Consider the following 20,592-nt stretch of genomic DNA (forward strand, 5'->3'; position numbering starts at 1 on the left):
ATATTAGAGTTTTAAGTAAGAATATTCAAAGTTCATTATTTTTACAAAAACAAATGTGTGTTTTATAGATCTCCTTTGTTAATTATATTATTTCTTAGTTTTTAGGTTATTTCCTTTGTTATATCCTTTTTTAATTGATTTTTTATTCGACCTCTAAGATCAGTACAACTTTTATACGTTAGTAAATCATGCACAAAAACTCATATTAGATATAAGAAGTTGAAATGCTTATATAATTTATAGAGACACACGTCATCTAACTAACATAAATAATTGTTGACGGTTTGACTTGCAAAAAAAAAATGTGTTATCGTTTGTTTTAACACTCAACTCTCATAGTTATATTATAAAAAGATATGTGATAATATTTTAAATGGGTTTATAATCACTTATCAGGCTTTTATAATGTGTATTAACGACAAATACACTACAAGAAAATTATAAAATAGAAATCAATTTTTAGAGACTAAAATAATTAGTTGCAATAGTAACTAAATTAGAAGCCATTTTATAAACTAAAAAAAAAAGTTTATAAATTAGTTTCTATTATTGTTAAATAATTTTTAAATTGGTATCTAATTAGCAACTAAGGTTTTAACTACCAATTATTTAGTTTCTAAATTTGATCTCTAAAACCTTGGTTGCTAATTAGATACCAATTTAGAAACTATTTAACAATAATAGAAACTAATTTAGAAACCAATTTTTTTTTTAGTTTCTAAAATGGTCTCTAATTTAGTTACTATTGTAACTAATTATTTTGGTCTCTAAAAATTGGTTTCTATTTCATGATTTTCTTGTAGTGGTAATTTTATACTCTAAATATAATACTTTTTTTTATAAAGTTTTCGTGTTAGGCATCATTATGCTCTAAATATAATACTTTAACATTGCAATGGATTAAATGAATGAAGGAAAATTTATTTTATTGATGGTGACTTTATCATATTATGATAATTGTTCTGATGTTTACGAAGTATTTCATTATAATATCACATTGTTTAAGATAATTTTTATTATAAATTATGTTATTAATGACAATTTTTGTTATCATATCCTTAAAATGATTATGTTGTCAAAGATTATTTTTATTATAAACTCTTTAAAACAATCATATTGTTGATTATGACTTTCACTATAAAATCGTTAAAATGTTTGTGAAATAACTTATATTAACAATTAGATATGAAAGTTGAAAGTTATGTAACACAGACACTGATACGAATACTGATCCAATACGGACACGAATCTCTAAAATGTAGGACACGAGGACACTGATCTATATATTATATAATTATAAATTATATAAATTGACAATAAAGATTTATGTGCACAAATATGTTTCAAATTATTTTTTGAAGCAGAAAGATGTTTATCATGACTGGTTCAAAAGGATTTGTTTCTTATTTTTATAATCATAATAAAAATTTATGCAAGAAATTTGAATTTTTAGAAAATTAATGGATTTTTCTTTTTTAAAATTGTGTTAGAAACGTGCTAGAATTGTCAAAAGTCCAACAAATACTTTTTGAATTGGACATTTCATGGATACGTGTCCTACAAGTGTCATACGAGTATCGGTGTCTGATACGAGTATCCGATACCGACAAACCATTTAAGAGGAGTGCCCGAACTTCATAGGTTGAAAGACAATCCTACATAGACCTCATTAGAACATACATTATTTATCATATAAACAAATAATCATGTTAATTTATTTATTAACATATAAACTAATAAATCAAAATACGACCATTCGATCTGATAAACTCATTAGTACATAAATTATTTAGCATATAAGTTATTTAATACATAGGTAATTTAATACATAAGTTATTGATCAATAAACTATCTAGAAACTCATAAAATCTGTTTAAACATAATAATTGATATTTAAGTAAGATTAAAAAATAAAATATAAACATTCAAATTATATAAGAATATAAGAACAAATATTTTAAAGATTAGAAATAAGAGGAAATAAAATAACACTATTTAAAATAAAATTGTATAAACTTATAAACTTATTCTTTTAAGAAGAAAAGAAACATGAATAAGAGTGGAAAGTAATTTTATAATTTTCTCTATTTTGATAAATACAATTTAAAAAAAAAATAAAGGTAGAATTTTTTATTGTAATAAATGCACAGATTTTAAGGAAAATGTTCTTAAATTAGAATTTAAATCATTTATATTGAAATAATATGAATTTCACATTAAATTGCAATGCACTATATTATGTTTTCATAAAAATTAAGAATTGGAAATGTTTTATTTTTAAGAAATTATGGATTTTTTTTTTGAAATGACAATCACCCGACACGTGTATCTGTCACTGTTTTAGTTTTAATATAAATAGAAAAATAACTAAAAATAAGAATATAACTTACGCGATATTCTTATTTTAGAATCAGACTCAACTCAAGCGAGAGAGTATATTCTGATGTATAAATTTCCTTTACAACCATAACTTAATAAATAGCTAAAATTACATTAAATATCGAATATATCAATTAAATGTATTACAAAATTGCAATGTCAAAAATTAACTATGACATTTACTTTTGAAAAGCACGTTGATTATTTTTCTAAAATAAATAAATAAAAAATATATTATTATTATTTATAAATGATTACCAATTAAATTTCTATATAAAAAGTGTAAACATGTGAATATTATAGACAAATAAAAACATATACAATTATTTTTTTAGAGAAATAAATGTAATTTAAAATTGGATTTCATAATAAAACAAAAACACATAGTCAACAAATTCAATTAGAAATTTCATATTAAGAATAATAAAATAAAAACACATTTGCAACAAATTCAATTATAAAATTATCTTACATGACCAATGCATCTAATATAGTGTAAATTTGTTTTATCTTTAATTTAGGTAAGATCTCCAACACACCCTTTCATGTTGAGGTATATATAAATATTTGTGGGTGATCTACTAGCAACTCGATAACAAGTGACACAATAGGTTCAATAAAACTTATTAAGAAGTGAGTTAAGTATAACTTATTCTAACAAAATCAATTTGTAAGATTAGAATTGTCTCACTTATTTACTATAAATTAACTTTATCTTTAGTTGATGTGGAATCTCCAATAATATTTTTGAGTATGGATGATAAAGTAAACCAATCTCGAGAATTAAAATTGTTGAACTACCCTAAATTATTTTCACATTATTGGAGCACTTTTAGAGATCAGGCACTAAACAACAAAGGATTGAATATAACGAAGTTTATCCCGATTGATGAAAGTAAAGAAGTTCAAAGAAGAATCAAAAGGAAGAAGAAGAAGGGTGAAAAACTATGTATATTTTATTATGTGTATTGTTACATGCAAAACAGAGAAATATATAAAATACATTGTGGCCCAAGTATGGGCCGAGGAAAAGAAAACAGAAAGAGGCCCAAAAATGAAGAAGAAGCTGAGAGCATAGAGGTAGATGGTGAGAGTAGAGAAAAAGTTGTCATACACTTTTAGATTGTGCACGATGAGATTAAACGGTGTGTTGTTCAGTTGCGGATCATAATAGAAGGCCTTACTAGTGGCAGTGATTAAGCTTGGACAATGGAGATCCCACAAAGTAGTAGTGCTTGACCAAGTTTTTCTTTGTTGAAGTGAATGTTATGTTGCATGGGTTGTGTGAGCTAGGTCATGTGAAAGTGGAAGACTTGTTGGAATTTTACTTTATATGATGCATTTTGAAAGTGTGAAGTCAAACATTTGATTACATTTTGAGTTACCTCAGTGATCTCAAGCATTGTATTAGACATAATACTCAGTAAGAATTTGAGAATTTGATTGCTTGTATTTTGTATTTCATGCACTTCCAAGCCTTTAGCTGAGCCATGTGAAAATTCTTTTTTTCATCTACCATCCCCTATTTAAATACTATTTTTTCTTGTGCTTCCAAATACACCACACACTAGTGCAGAAACATAAAACAAATGCGGCTATTTCGAATTTATAAATGCGGCTTTATAGCCGCATTTGATCAACACGCACTTGTAAATCAAGAAATATAAATGCGACTATATAGCCGCATTTATAAATACCATTTACACACTAGCGCAGAAATGTTAATCAAATGCGGCTATTTTACATTTACAAATGCGGTTATAGAGCCGCATTTGATCAGCACGCAGTTGTAAATCAGATAAATACAAATGCGGCTATAGAGCCGCATTTGTAAATGCGATTTACGAATGCGGTTATTTGAAATAACCGCATTTGTATATTCTTTTGAATGAGCTCGCATTTGTATATTCTTCTGAATGAGCTGGGGTTTTAGGGGCACGTTGTTGGTGAAGAGTGGAAGGGGAGAAGAGGAAACACGACAGCTGCGGCGAGTGCGGCGAGTGCGGCGGCGGAAGCGAAATGCGACAGCGGCGGAAGCAATGGAAGAGTACACCTTCAAAATGCAGAGCGAAACCCATTAAAAACGAAAGCAATATGGAAAGCGAAAGCCATTGAAGTTCAATGCAGTTGTTAGGAGCAATGGAAACAAGAGAATAAGGGGCAATGCAGTTACGTACCTTCGAAAATGAAGAACTTCGCAACCAGAGAAAACGAAGAACAAATATGAGCGCAAACGAAGAATGAACGAAACTGTTGAGCGCCTAAAATTTTTAGGGTAAAAACCATTTACAAATGCGGTTATTTAAATAACCGCATTTGTAAATCAAGCTTTTTGATTTACAAATGCGGTTATTCAAATAACCGCATTTGTAAATCTTACAAATGCGGTTATTCAAATAACCGCATTTGTAAATCTTACAAATGCGGTTATTTGAATAACCGCATTTGTAAATGGAAGCTCTTGATTTACAAATGCGGTTATTTAAATAACCGCATTTGTAAATCAAAATAATTTCAAAAATGCCACCGCGTTTTTTACGAATGCGTTTAAGCGCTGAACCGCATTAAATAAAGAGCATTCTTTTCTTATTTTTGTACTAGTGACAAGTGCGGTTATTTGCTTTAACCGCACTTGTACATGCCAAATCATTAAAAAAAATTAAAAATTTTAAAACATCGTCAATCTTATGTGAAGCCAACGTTGATGAAGAGTCACGAGAGCGCCAACAATGGTGGCGACAGCAGAAGCGACGGCGGACAGGGAAGCAGCAACGGAGCAAACCAAAAAATCCACAAGAAACCACGAAGACAATGAAAGAGTACTGAGCAATGCGAGAAACCAAACTATGTAACAAAAACGAATGTCAGCCAACGAAACAGTGCTTCGAGACCACCAATGCAAGGAAAAAAAACATATATAAGAAAAACGAAAAACATTTATGCATATATTTGTGAAGATGAAGAGGAAGAAAGAGAGTTCAAGAAACTTACATTGCACAAATGGAATGCAGATGCAGCAGAAAGAGACGAACTCAGAGTGCGAACGCGAAACGAAGGCAAAGACGAGAAATAAAGTTTGAAATTGTGTGTGGCGCGCTTCAAAATTTAGGGTAAAAAAAGATTTACGAATGCGGTTAAAGGTAAAACCACATTCGTAAATCAAGTGCTTTGATTTACGAATGCGGCTATTCAAATAACTGCATTCGTAAATCAAAATAATTTCAAAAATGCCACCGCGTTTTTTACGAAAGCGGGTAGCGCAAAAGCCGCACTAAATAAAGTGTATCCTTTTCTTCTTTTTGCACTAGTGACAAAATAGAAATCTATAGTTCCCTACAAATATCATTTTCCTTTGAGGTGAAGTGTAATGTCTGGTCAGAATGTGATTCTGCTTTGGTTTGTGCTGCGTTTACTACTAGGACTAATGTTCTTTGGATGTTTCGTAATCGATTGAATACTTGTCTTAATTATTGTGGGAAAATCAAGTTTAGGGTTACTCATATTTTTTCGGGAAGGAAATACGTGTGCGGATAAGTTGGCTAAATTAGGATATAGAGAATATTTTCATTGGTATAATAGGCTACCATCTAGTTTGTTCTTAGAATTCTTTATCAATGGGTCTAATCCCCAAATATTTTTGTATTTTCTTTTTTTTTCTTTTTTTTAATAATATTTTTTTCATGTGATGACAAATGATTGTTGTTATTTGAGTTGTGAACATAGGTGAGATTATGTCTAACATAAAAGTTTTCATTTTAAAAAAATGGAATTATGCATCAAAGCTTTTATAAAAAAAAAGGGAAATAAATAGAATTGGTGAAAATGACCTTAGACTCTTTGTGTAAGACTAAATGGTTCCTACCTATCTAATGCACATATTCCAAATTGAGATTGTTGCTTTAGAGATAAATAACATAAAGAATAGATGTTGTTGGACTATATCCTCCCCTTCCTTACACAAAGGATAGATTATAATTGTTAGATTGACCCTTCTCCTACCTCAATACAATGTTACTCCTATTCCCATTCTTTATTTTTTAAATATTGAGTTAATACAATAATTGATTTTCAGGCATCTCAAACAGATTAGGTTCCTAATTTTCAGGAATCTCAAACATATTATTTCTTTTGAAGTTGTTATATTGTTCTTTAACGGACATTGTACCGATCTTTGAAATACAGGAAACTTCAATGTCTCAACAATTTGAAATTATTTCTTGATTCTCATCCTTAGCTTTATTATTTTTTTGATAGTTTTTTTTTTCACGTCATTCAATTCAAATATTGGTTTCCTGAGAGATAATCTTTTTAGTCGTTTCTGCATTAATTCACAATAAACAGCAATGAATGTAGAAACTTAATTAGTGTTATGAGTCAATTTTGTTCCAACTTTGGTAGTTATAAAGATAAGACAAACTAAAGAAACGCGTTTAGAACACCACAAGACGCAGGTTAAAAATTTGATGAAATGGATTTTGACGTCAAAGCAAACAAAGTTTTGGATTGAAGCATAAGAAAAATTAAGAATTATTTGCGGTTTATGTAAGACCAAGAATATTTACACGTATGATTGAATGAACAGGCATAAAGGTGATGATCGAAGTGCAGGAAGCACTTACGTTTATATGTTCTACACGTCTTAAAGATTATGATAGAAAGCAAAATGGCAAAAAGCACAATCAATAAGGCTATAATACCCCACAAAACCTCAATTTCTTCTTCACCTTCCACTCAATTCACTATCTCCACCCTTTTTCTTTTGTTAATTTCAAGGATAAGAACAATTTGGTTGGCACAATTAGGGTTGGGTTATTCACAATCAATTGCTAATTGCTAGGTATCTCTTTCACATTAAAAATAGAATATAATTATTTCGTGTTAGAATAGAGAGTAAATAACTTTGATACGATAATATTTTAATAAATAAATTTTAAATTTAATTTAATTTTATAAAACTTATTCATTAAATGAGATATGCACTTTCATATATTATGAAATGTTTTTATTTATAGTTATGGTTCTTATCGACTCGAAGTCGGGTCAGAGTATGGATGAGTTATTCTTTATAGTATATATAGTTAAATATATTATAAAGATACCAGTTGAAATACTCCTTATATATGACTGATTATTTATAAGCCTTAACGGATATGGAATTTTACTCTAAGATTCAACTATATTTAAAAATTTAAAAAGTTGTTTTTATTTCATATCAATATTTTAAAAAGAAAATATTGTTTACGTATACCGTCAACCTTATAACATATTATCATGTGCTTGCATCAACTTTTGTCAATTTAACTTTAGTTGATTAGGTACGTAACATGCATTGACATTTTTTTTATTATCTTGCTTTCTATTAATTTGATAAATGAAATCAGCATGCCCCAGATCCATCGTGGCCAACTTAAAAGAATTTATAAAATATTCATAATAATCCATATTGATTATATATAATCATAAAACATTATTTTTTAGATCTTTAATAAAAAAAGTTTCATTCTAAAAAATTAGATGCTAATTATATATGCTCGTAGCACTGTTATTGATCAGATAAATCGATGAGTTTTTATATCTAATGAGATTCAACATCGATCGCTATGTGTACATATGTAATTTATAGTTACATCTTTATTTTTATAAAAAGATTAATTAAAAGTTTATTTTCTGTGGTAATTAATTTCATTATAAATGAAAAATGTAATATCTTTTCACAAGTCATTTTACTGCATATGCAATTTATTTGATTAGATTACACGCTTGTTTGATCAAAATAAAATTAGTAATGCTGGGTAAAAAAACTTATTTAATTAACTTGTAGTTTTTTCATTATTTGAAATAACGTTTAACCTTATAAATTGCTTATAATAAATATATTATTTTTATTTCCATTTTTACCCTTAATGCTTTAACTAGGTTCTTCATTTTACATCACATTATTTGTTTTAATTTACTCTTTTTAAAAAACTTTTAATATCATATCTTTAACAAAAATCATAATGATTTTTGCAGCAAAAAATTAAAAGAATTGAAAATTAATTGAGAAACCTAAAACTATAATTATATATATAAAAAAAATTATGTGAAGTAAAAAGTGATATATTTTTTCTTTTATATTTCTTTCTTAACTATTATTTTTTATCAAACATTCATATCTTTATTATGAGATGCTTAGATCTCGGTACTCACATTTTATTACAATAGAAGTTATTAAAAAACTACTATAAAATATTAGCAAATCACTCTTAAATAATTTAAATATGACGTTAAACCATTTAAACATAATTCATAATCAAACTCAACAAAGGTAATCAATCACTCTGGACCATCAATATTATAATTAACTAAATTGATTAAATTTAAAAATAAACTAAAAGATTATTTCTTAAACTTCAATAATCAGTACCATATGTTTTGATAATTAAATTAATAATTAATGGAACAATAGGTATAAATATATAAGAAATATTTTAATTAAATTACTAAATATATAGATAATAAATATAACCAGAATATTATAGTTTACATAAACTAATATACTATAAATTGATTTTATTTTTAATCGATGTGAGATTTTTATCGAAAGTATCAATTTGTGCATGAAATTTTATATATGATAAATCGAACACAAATTCTAAAAAATATTTAATTTAATTCAACTTTACAAAATCTGAATTAAACCAACTTATATATATTATATTTAATTATAATATTTAATTGAGTGAGATCTTCAACGATAATTCTCATATTCATATCCTTCTTCATTTAAATTTATAATATTCTTTGTGTTCTCCATAACTGGTTACTGAACAGATCGATTGGCATAAATAATTTTATTCATTGTGGAAAAGTTATGATTAAAGAAGAAGGCACATATATCATACATGTTCTGTTTGTGTATCTATAGATTAAAATTGTAACCTATTTTTTCTGTTATATATATTGTGCTATAATATGAATAGGTGTATGAAAGAAAAAAATGGAATAATTTGATTCATTAGTTGTATTGTTTCCCTTTCTCTACACTCAAATATTTGAAACAACTCTAGATGAAATATGAGTGCCATGGTCATGAACCAGACCTTATTCTCTTACTTATCTCTTTCTCTAGCTCTTCAACCCCTCCCACTTCTTCAAGTTCCTGTACCATATTTTATCACACAAAGGCTATTAGCACTGCAACATATATCGCATGTTACTCAACAAAAAAGAAAGATTAAAAAAAACAGAACATATAAAGAGAAGTAAAGTAAGCTTGCTTAAGATGTGAATTAAAGCATGTTCATCTCATTAATTGTAGTTTGAGAAGGTTTTTGAACAACCTCTTATTGCTTACAAAACCATAAAAATCTATAAAAAATTGGATTCACTTAAATAAATAAAAATAGTGTTAAAAAACATCTAGAAGTCTTTTTCTTGTGGGGTTTAAGAACGTAGTTAAATAAATAAATAAAAGACAGAGAACATAACAGGAACGTGGCTCACCGTTGGTCCCAAAAACAGCCCATATGGAACACCGTTGAATTTATCTGTATGGTGGAGCTGATAATGCAGACAACAGAAACTCAAAATCATCAGATCCAATTAGGATACTATTCTATAACTAACACACATAACATTTTCCTTTTTATTTTGATTCATAAAAAAAAAAAAAAAAATAAGACTGAAAATGGAAAATAAAAAATAAAAAAATGATTACTTGGTGAGCAGCAGCAACTCTTCTGAAGTAGGGCACGTTGGCAATGGGCCCCACAGGGAATCTCTTATGAACCAATCCGTCGTGGACAAACATGTAGGCCATTCCGAACACCGTTATTCCAAGGCCCTGCTCCAACACCACAACAATGCCATTTTTTAGGGGTATTACCGTCAAATTTTATCAGTTTCAATTAACCGTTAATGAGGGGTTAAAAAAACAAGATTACGAAAGAGATACACTTACTGCACCGAAACAGAGGCCAGGGACCAAACCCCTGTGGAGAAAACCGTACGAGAGAAGAGCGATCGCAGGGACAGCGTTAACTATCGCGAAAACATCGTTAAGCTCGAATGGTCCCTCCCTTGGTCGGTGGTGCGACTGCAAGGTAACAATTTCAGTTCATGTTTGATTCAATAAGAATTTTCATTAACACCAACTTTGATTTTCTTGCTAATTTATTGAATCGAGGCATATAGAATAATTGAAGAAAGCAAGTAAACCTGGTGCATGTGCCACAAGGAAGCATGCCAAAGTGCTCTATGAGCCCATCTTGCCCAGAATTCCATAGCCACCTGAAAATTTGACATGCCCAATTCATTTCAACGTCTTCAATTGAATTACCCAATCTGACATTGGTACAGAGGTAGGACTTACGGCAGCACCCACGGAGAGGGAAAATGTTCCTAGCATTTCAGACCAAGGAAAATCCCCACCCTACGGCAACGCAACCCAATATTCAGATTCAAAAACTAGCAGAAACAGAGACCACAAGATTATAACTTGAACACCTTTCTACCTACCTCCATTTGCCAGGAGAATCTGTAGTAAACGGCGAAGACTGCCATAGAGGTGATGCCAAAGCTAGACATAACAGCTGCCACGAGGTAAGTGAACCTCTGGGACTTCCTTTTCGCCGATTTCTCTTCCATTTTTGCAGACACAACTCCAGGACTCGCTTCTTGTTCTTCTTCGTTGGTTTTGATCTGGACGTTCCGCTTGCGATCCTCCGTGAGAACGCAAACGGAGAAGCCATTTATTTTTCTGGGCGGTCGAAGCCGAAGGATTGTGCTTTTATGGAGAGATTTGAAGGGGTTGAAGAAAAGGGTTTGGTTTGGTTTAGGGAGAGGAATTGGCGGCTGGAGCAGATTGTAGGGCTTTAAGTTTGCGGCGGTGGAGAGCCCTGCCGCCATGGAAGGTTGGTAGGAAGAGGGAAAGAGTGTGTAGGTTTTGAACTCTGCGTGGTGTAAGGAGGGAGAGAGAGAGAGAGAGAGAAAGGTGTTAGTGATTGTGAAGTGAAGGTTCAAAGAACGAGGTTGGTTTGATATAGACCACAATTTTGGGGTTAGAACAACAACGAGGTTCATTTCAGTACAAATAACCTCGTGGAACAACCATAGCTGTGGGAACTTCTTCAAACCAATATTTTTATGTATCTTTTATATTACGCGTTTAGCGTATGATTCATTTTAAATTTTCTATGTAATTGAAAATCATAATTAATGTTAAACCATGTTTTAAAATGATAACAACAACCAAGCATTTCATCATACAACTAAGTCAATTTCAATGAAACACTTTCATCATATAAGTATACAAGTGATAAGATAATAGTATAATATTTTATGTCATGTGTAACTTCTACTCTCATATTTTTATTTTAAATATGTATTAAGTAGAAGTATCAAGCTGTAATATTAATTAATTTTATTTAGTAGTATATTTTATTTATAGAGACTTTTTTACACGCTATTATTTAATAAAACTATTATATTTTTAAATGTTCTTATCCTTGTTAACGTTGATAAAGTCTAATTTAATATAAAACTGAAAAATTGTCTCTCTAGAACGTATATAATGTAACTAATTCATAAAATATATTTTAAAATGAATTTTAGTTGATAAATGTTAAATTATGTATTAATATCATTTTATTGTTATAATTATAGTATTTATTAATATAATATTTACCATTTAACTTTTAATTTCATTATTTTGATTTTAGAAATATATTAATAATATCAATAAATAAAAAGGAGATGAAATGATATCAGTATAAGTTACCTCAAGTGTAATATTTTTATTAAACTTTAATTAGATAACTTATTTTCAAAACTTGACATTGAATTAAAAGTTTGTATCACTTAGTAGTTAGTCACAAAAATTTATATAACTTTAAAATTATCGTCTTTATTTATTATATATATAAAAATTTACGTGATGTATAATTATTAAAATTTACATTAATATAAACTATTTTTATTATATATTAATTATTGGTATTTATTATGGCTTTTTTTTGTCTAAAATTTAACACAGAATTAAAGTAATATGTAATTATCATCCAACAATAAGTAAAAAAATAAATTCCTTACAAAATTATTGACGGTTGGATGTATCCTACATTAGTATAATTTGATATCTCCCTGTATATAATATTAATTGTGTAATAAGTTTTAATTTTTTTTAATTTAACAAGATATTTGTATACTGAGATTTTGACTAAAATTTATATATTTAATAAATTTATATTTTAACAGTTAAGTTTAATAAATATATTATTTCAATAAAAAAAAATTCCGTCATATAGATTTTTTTTTTTAAAAAATAGATTGATTGATGTTTTCATTTTTAAATGAGGCCATTATTTTTTAACTTGTAATCAAATAAACTATTTTATATGTCTGAGCAATATACACTACAAAAGAAAATGGTAAAATATAAACTAATTAGCTTGATCAAATTAAAAGTTATTTTACAAACAAAATAAAAGTATTGATATTTAAAATAGTTTCTATTACTAATTAAAATTTATAAAATAATTTTTAAATTGATATGTAACTATTTTATATTCTAAATTAGTCTTTATTAGTTTTTTTTAGATATTAATTTAGAATCTAACATATTAGTAGCTAAAACCTTGGTAGTTAATTTACATATCAATTTAGAAATTATTTTATATTTTTTTATTAATAATAATATAAACTATTCTAAATACCAATAATTTTGTAGTTTTTAAAATAATATCTAATTTAGTCAATATAAATATAGTAACTAGTTATTTTTTGACTCTAGATTTAGTTGCTATTTAATGATTTTCTTGTAGTGATATTTTTTTTTTATATATAAAAACTTTAATGTTAGGCATCACTATGCAATTTGACATCTCAACTAGGCTGACACCTCAAGTAACAACAATCATCTGTCATCACATGAAAAAAATATTATTAAAAAAAATACAAAAATAGTGGGGACTAGACTAAAACTCATATGTTAAAAAAAACGATACATAGGTAGACTATACCTATTCATAAAGAATTCTAAGAACAGACTAGATGGAAACTTATTATATCAATGAAATGATTCTCTATGAATAAATATTAAATTAACTAACTTATAAGCATACATATTCCCTTCACGAAAAATATGAGTAACCCTAAACATGATTTTCCCACAGTAATTAAGACATAGTAAGTCTCATCTTTAGAGTTTCCTCCATAACATGTATAACTCCATAAAACTAAGCTATCATAGCAGTCCGAACTTCAAGAAACGGAGAGAAGGCACCAATAAACTTCCCCATACTCCCACGAAAAACACCTCCACAAGTAGCAAAACTAGGATACCCCTAGCAACCCCCATCTATGTTAATTTTAACCAGTCTGGTGAAGAAAACTCTCATGTTAGAGGAAGAAGACAAAGAACTTTACCACTATGAGTATTAATACCAAAAAACTTAATCACGTTGAAATCCAACATATCATTCTTCATTGAAGCTTTAGACGAATTTCGCACTAAACAAATTAAATATTTCATTAGTGAAATAGCCCTAAAGACTTCAATCTTATATTGAAATCTAGCATAATTTCTTATACGTCATATCATCCAAATAGAAAAAGTTATCATAGCAAGCTTAATCAATCTACTAAAGGACTACCATCACTTTTAATAAAAGAAAGAAGATTGTAGTGATATTTATTAAACATTTTGCTACAATTTTCTTAAAAAATGTGACCTATTGAATTAATATAGAATGAAGTATTTCTTATGTATATATTTTTTTTTAAATAGGACATTAATAACGTTAATAGATATGTAATTACTACAAGAAAATCATGAAATAGAAACCAATTTTTAGAGACCAAAATAATTAGTTGCAATAGTAAATAAATTAGATATCATTTTAGAAACTAACAAAAAATTGGTTTCTAAATTAGTTTTTATTAATGATAAGTAGTTTCTAAATTGGTATCTAATTAGCAACCAAGGTTTTTGCTACCAAATTTAGAAACTAAATAATTGGTATTTAAAACATTGATTGCTAATTATATATCAATTTAGAAACTATTTAATAATAATATAAACTAATTTAAAAACCATTTTTTTAGTTTCTAAAATGGTCTCTAATTTAGTTACTATTACAACTAATTGTTTTGATATCTAAAAAACTGGTTTTTATTTCATGATTTTCTTGTAGTGAATAAATGCCCTTAATTAATGACAAATACTCAATATTTTATTAAATAAAATTAATTTTCTTTATGCACTACAATAAAATTATTAAATATAAACTAATTTTAGAAACAAAAGATAATTAATTGACTAAATTATATATTATTTTATAAATTACAAAATTATTAATATCTAAAATAATTGTCTATTGTTAAATATATCAATTTAAAAATTAGTTTATAGATTTTATTAGTAATAAAAAATATTTTAAATACTAATAATTTTTTTAATCTCTAAATTAGTATGTAATTTAGTAAATATAATAATTAATTATATTTTATCTCTAAAATTTATTTTTATTTAATTCATTTTTTTAATAAAAGGACATTATGATATTAATAGAATACAACTAAGTTTGCCACTTTTGTGAGTTACATTATCTTGTAACCGTTGTAAATTGATTGGGAGTTTCATCAAATGTGGTATGTTAGTTATCTAATTGCTGTTAACCATGTGTGGTAAAGACTTGATTTATTAAATTATTAAACATATCTTAAATGTTTTAAATATAGTAATTAATACTAAATAATTATTATATATGTATTATAATACTTTTTCATACTATTTCTTTTACACTTATTAAAAATATTTTTTTTAAAAAGTTATACAACAAATCCATTGTTAGCTGAAAGGAGAGAATGTTAATATTAAGTTTTAGGATATTTCTTTGTAAGGGCATAAGTTTAAATTCTGAGTTTTATAAAAGCCTTTCTCACATTTCTTTTAATATCTTTTTGCAACTTTTATTTATTTTTAATTTTTTAAATAATATTATTATTTTACTTGGAGTTTTGCAACTTTTATTTCAAAGGCAAGGTTTTTAATAGACTCACACTCTCATTAATATTTTATTTTATTGTAATTGTTCTAAGATAAATCTCCATGCACTGATAGTTCTATGAGGTGTTAATTTACTTTGTGTGGGATCTACTTTGCCACGTCATATTCCAGATTTTTTTTCAACTTTTACTATGATGTGTTCTCATAAGACTCATGTTGTAATAAATGTTTTGTTCAGTTAACAAAATATTACTACGATATATTGAAATATATCAATTTACAATTGTGATTTAATTAATATAATTTTAAAAGAAATTAATTAATTAATTAATTTATAATATAATGTACGTTGTCAACATATAACACTCATTTAATTACTAGTATACAAATATATGTTTTCAAAAATATTATTTTATTTTCCTTTTATGACTCAAGATCTTAAATTTTGATATCATGTGAGCATATTCTAATGGAATATATTAGGACATTTTGAGTCATAAAAAGGTTTGCAATGCAGATTCTTTAAGATTTCTTAATTGCAATATATGTCAAGTATGCTGACATGTCATAAGATTTAAGATTTTAAGTTTTAAATAAAATTTTACTTCCACTACTAAAAAATCATTAAATAAATAAAAATTAATTAGTTATTATATTAACTAAATTAAATACTATTTTATAGATTACAAAATTATTGGTATATAAAGTAGTTTTTATTATTAATAAAAATTTATAAATTAATTTCTAAATTGATATCTAATTAGTTACCAACTTTAAAATCTAAAGTAATGGTTTGTTAAAAACTTGTTAACTAGATATAAATTCCAATTCAATATTTTATAATTTTTTATTAATGATAAAAACTACTTTAGATATTAATAATTTTTTAGTTTATAAAATAATATATAATTTAAAAATATATTAAATAATTATTTTTTGTCTCTAAAATTAGTTTTTTTTTATAAAAACATTCATGTTAGACATATGCAACTTAACATATCAGGTCGACACCTCAAGCAACAACAATCATTTACCATCGCATAAAAAAAATATTATTTAAAAAAGAAAAAAGAAAAAAGAAAGAAAATACAAAAATATGAGGAGACTAGACCAAAATTCATATGTTAACAAAAACAATACATAGGTAGATTATACCTATTGATAAAGAATTCTAAGATCAGACTAGATGGAAGCCTATTATACCAATAAAATGATTCTCTATGAATAAATCCTAAATTAGTCAATTTATCAACACATGCATTTCTTTTACGAAAAATATGAATAACCACCATAAACCACCGTTATTAAGACAAATATTTCATCGATTACGAAACATCCACGAAACATTAGTCGTAGGTAGCAGTAAACGCAATACAAACCAAAGCAGAATCACATTTAAGTCAAACATTAGTAAGTCCATCTTAATATTACAATTTTTTTTTAAGAATGATGTAATATAATAAAGCTATATTAGAAAGCAAACTCCAATATATTAATATTTTGATTAATTATATTAATTTTGATGTGATAATTATTAATTACAATATTTAATACTTTACTAAGTATAATTAAGTTCATTAAATTTAACGTTTAGTCTTTAGATTATTATTATTCTAGGGGGGAGTGCATTTAGCGTTCAAAATTAAAAGTTATTGTTCCATAAATGCATGTATGACAATCCTCATATATAGGCCTCTTCTCTGCAAGGAAAGCCATATCTCAAACAATGAAGATGTGTCCACGACATAGGAATTCTTTTGTAAGTTTTTCTTGTATTCATAGTTTTTCTCATGAGTCACACATCCATTTTTTATTTTGATAATTTTGGTAGCCAAGTTTTGGTTGCTGTATTTTTGAAATACTTTTTTTTTCTGGTGTGATATCAGTGTTTGAGTCTAGTAATTTCTGAAGGGGTTTGTTGATGTTTTTGTGTGCAGGTGATTGGTGTGATCTCCTTAGTTCTGATATTGGGATCAGAAAATGTGAAGGTGGTGAATGGGGGAAGTGAATACGAAGCCATTAATTGCAGAAAGCACAGTGCAGTTTTGACAGATTTTGGAGGAGTTGGTGATGGCGTTAAATCCAACACCAAAGCCTTTCGAAATGCAATAAGAAATCTGAGTCAACATGCATCTGATGGGGGCGCACAACTCATCGTGCCACCCGGAAAATGGCTAACGGGACCCTTTAATCTCACAAGCCATTTCACTCTTTTTCTTCACAAAAATGCTATTATTCTTGCTTCTCAGGTATACCTTCTAACCATTTCTTTCTAATCAAATTTATCTTTACCTCAAAATATAATGCAAAACGTATTCTTTATTTATCTATAAATGATTCTTTTTCATACCCGTTTCTTGGTCAACACAGTTTTTGTTTTCAATTTTATCTATCAATAATTCATAATTACTTTAATAACTTTTTTCTTCTCAATTTCAGTTATCAATTTAATAACTTCTCTTATCAGTTTATAATTTCTTTTTCTTTAAAATTATCAGTTACAATATTTTTTAAATAACTTATTTCAAGCATTTCTTTCTTTTCTCTACATACACACACACACTCTTATTCTTATATTTGTTTCTTTTGATTAATCTCTACAATTTTTTTTAATTTAAATTCAAATTTTTCTTAATTTTTTCCAAATTTTTTTATCTACTTTACATTCATTATGTTTTTTACATATATTACACTATTACCATATAAATTTATAATAATATTGAAAAAATACAAAATACACATATTTTATATGATAAAATTAAATTACAGAAACACATGTCTTGTTTGTGTCTAGTATTGCTTTATAATTTGTTTCCAAGTAGATTATTGATTTAATTTGTTTAAATTTAAAACAATTATTTTTTAAAATAGTCACTTATTTAAGAAATATATTGAATTTGTCTATGAAAATAAATAAGAAATTGGTTGTTTTTAAAAACTAAAATACATTTATTATACTGAATAAACACTTTTCAATAAGCACAAACAACTATCATTTGGTCTCTTTATAATTAATGCATTTACTACGGTACGAAGATATTTTAATAAAAATAGATCAGTTTTTTTTTTTAGATTAAAATACATAAGTCGGAAAGTTGAAACTCTGATTATTTTTAATATTTCAATGGAACGTGTTAACATTTATTTGTTTGTTTTGTTATTTTTCTGTATGACTTCCTCTAATTTATTTATTTATTTTACTTCCTACACATAACAAGACAATCCTAGTTGAATAGCAATTGACACACACACACACACATATATATATATATATATATATATATATATTCTCCTTTTTCAATTTTTTTATTGTTAAACATGTTTTTCTTATAATCTAACTAAAGTTCACTTCCATTACTACATTGATAGGATGAATCAGAATGGCCTCATCTTCCTGCATTACCTTCTTATGGAAGAGGGAGAGATGCTCCTGCTGGAAGGTTCAGCAGTCTAATTTCTGGAACCCATCTCACTGATGTTGTAATTACAGGTATCTATGTGACTTCATCTTAGCAGAAATCATTCTTAAAAGACCTTATTTATTTTTCAGTTGAATATTATTAGTATGAAATCAAATCAAATCATTAACAATTTTGAGTTCATAGAAAAGAAAGACAATTGTAAAATATTGCCAAGTTTATTGACCAGTTTAAATTTGGTCTTTAGGTGATAATGGTAAAATTGATGGACAAGGAGCTTATTGGTGGGAGAAGTTCCATAAGAAACAATTGAATCTCACCAGACCATACATGATTGAGCTCATGTACTCTGATCAAATCCAGATATCATCTCTCACTTTATTGAACTCCCCATCCTATTTTATCCATCCAATTTACAGCAGGTTAGATTATTAACCTCTTTTTGTTCCAAGTTTCTTAACATTGGTGCATTCTTCTTTTGTTATTTTCTGCATTCTTGTTTTGATATTTGACAAGGCTTTATGCATGTTCTTAGTAACATAATAATGCAAGGGCTTACCATCAATGCTCCCAGAGGCTCTCCCAACACAGATGGGATAGATCCAGGTAACATGTTTTGTTCTTCTATTCTATAATTATTTCTCAGATAATTGAAGAAACCTGAATTCACAATCTAGCTGAGATAGATGTTAATTAGTCTGACATTGTTGTTTTTGTTGACAGATTCATGTAGAAATGTTAGGATTGAAGATTGCAAGATTGTTTCTGGTGATGATTGCATTTCGATAAAAAGTGGATGGGATGAGTATGGGATTAAAGTTGCAATGCCATCCGAACACATAGTGATTAGAAGGATTACTTGTAACTCCCCTGATAGTGCCTTGATTGCTTTAGGCAGTGAAATGTCTGGAGGAATCTCGGATGTTAGAGCTGAAGATCTCATTGCCATCAACACTGAATCAGCTGTTAGAATCAAAACAGCAGTTGGTAGAGGTGGATATGTGAAGGACATATTTGTGAGAAGAATGAACCTCACAACCATGAAATATGTGTTTTGGATGACTGGTTCTTATGGATCACACCCTGACCCTCACTATGATCCCAAAGCACTACCCAAAATTACTGGGATAAATTATGCAGACGTTGCTGCATCAGATGTCAAATATTCTGCCAGACTCGACGGAATTTCCAACGACCCTTTTACCAATATTTGCATTTCTAATGTCTCTATCCAATTGAATGAACAGCGAAAGAAGCTTCAATGGAATTGCACTAATGTTTCTGGAGTCACACGCAATGTCACTCCTCCTACTTGCGAGTTGTTGCCAGAGAAAGGGCCACTCCAGTGTCCTTTTCCAACTAACTCTCTGCCCATTGAATCCGTTAAGCTGAAGTCTTGTAACACTAAAGTCTTCTTCTAATCACATCAATGTATTTTCAATTTTAATTACTATTTTTGTAGCAACCCGTTTGCATCCATGCACTTGCTTTAAGAAAGTGAAATCAAAATAAAGTAATGGATTGTTTTGTCTACCATATGCCAACAATGTTGCTTACAATTCAAAAGAGTTTCAATGAATATTTGTAGCAGAGAGTCACCCTTGAACACTTGTAATAAACTTATTAAAAGATCTTGATGAATGGGGATAATATGGTGACCAATCTTGATTCTAAGATAAGTTTTAGGAGAAAATATTTATTTATATAAAAAAATAATACCAAGAATTGTATAGTTAGTGGTAAATATTTATAAATGAATAATTTTCCACGTCATTTAAAAAATATACACATTAAGATTTCTAAAAT

General features: G+C 27.5%; 2 protein-coding genes across 2 annotated transcripts; one reads left to right on the plus strand and one right to left on the minus strand.

The window, feature by feature from the left end:
* Positions 1-9,346: 9,346 nt before the first annotated feature.
* Positions 9,347-11,495, minus strand: LOC137829526 (beta-carotene 3-hydroxylase 1, chloroplastic). Its single transcript, XM_068636345.1, has 7 exons — positions 10,879-11,495; positions 10,733-10,792; positions 10,579-10,650; positions 10,322-10,456; positions 10,079-10,204; positions 9,865-9,921; positions 9,347-9,520 (listed from the first exon to the last, which is right to left on the minus strand). Exons 1-7 carry the CDS (start codon positions 11,440-11,442, stop codon positions 9,449-9,451), a joined length of 1,086 nt encoding a protein of 361 aa, XP_068492446.1. The 5' UTR covers positions 11,443-11,495; the 3' UTR covers positions 9,347-9,448.
* Positions 11,496-17,055: 5,560 nt separating this feature from the next.
* Positions 17,056-20,319, plus strand: LOC137829769 (putative polygalacturonase). The gene is made up of 6 exons (XM_068636671.2): positions 17,056-17,126; positions 17,305-17,616; positions 18,737-18,857; positions 19,034-19,208; positions 19,322-19,392; positions 19,510-20,319. Exons 1-6 carry the CDS (start codon positions 17,094-17,096, stop codon positions 20,205-20,207), a joined length of 1,410 nt encoding a protein of 469 aa, XP_068492772.2. The 5' UTR covers positions 17,056-17,093; the 3' UTR covers positions 20,208-20,319.
* Positions 20,320-20,592: the final 273 nt, after the last annotated feature.

The sequence above is a fragment of the Phaseolus vulgaris genome, chromosome 7 (assembly GCF_051622355.1).
Source record: "Phaseolus vulgaris cultivar YP4 chromosome 7, ASM5162235v1, whole genome shotgun sequence".
Taxonomy (NCBI): Eukaryota; Viridiplantae; Streptophyta; class Magnoliopsida; order Fabales; family Fabaceae; genus Phaseolus; species Phaseolus vulgaris.

What these genes read in the sequence shown, in the direction of transcription:
- LOC137829526 (XM_068636345.1), bottom strand. Translation starts at nt 11,442, where the DNA reads ATGAACCTCGTTGTTGTTCTAACCCCAAAATTGTGGTCTATATCAAAC. An exon ending in CCCTCTCCGTGGGTGCTGCC is followed by an intron (nt 10,651 to 10,732) that starts GTAAGTCCTACC and finishes TCAAATTTTCAG; the next exon opens with GTGGCTATGGAATTCTGGGC. An exon ending in CTGGCCTCTGTTTCGGTGCA is followed by an intron (nt 10,205 to 10,321) that starts GTAAGTGTATCT and finishes GTGTTGGAGCAG; the next exon opens with GGCCTTGGAATAACGGTGTT.
- LOC137829769 (XM_068636671.2), top strand. Translation starts at nt 17,094, where the DNA reads ATGAAGATGTGTCCACGACATAGGAATTCTTTT. An exon ending in CACTGATGTTGTAATTACAG is followed by an intron (nt 18,858 to 19,033) that starts GTATCTATGTGA and finishes TTTGGTCTTTAG; the next exon opens with GTGATAATGGTAAAATTGAT. An exon ending in CACAGATGGGATAGATCCAG is followed by an intron (nt 19,393 to 19,509) that starts GTAACATGTTTT and finishes TTTTGTTGACAG; the next exon opens with ATTCATGTAGAAATGTTAGG.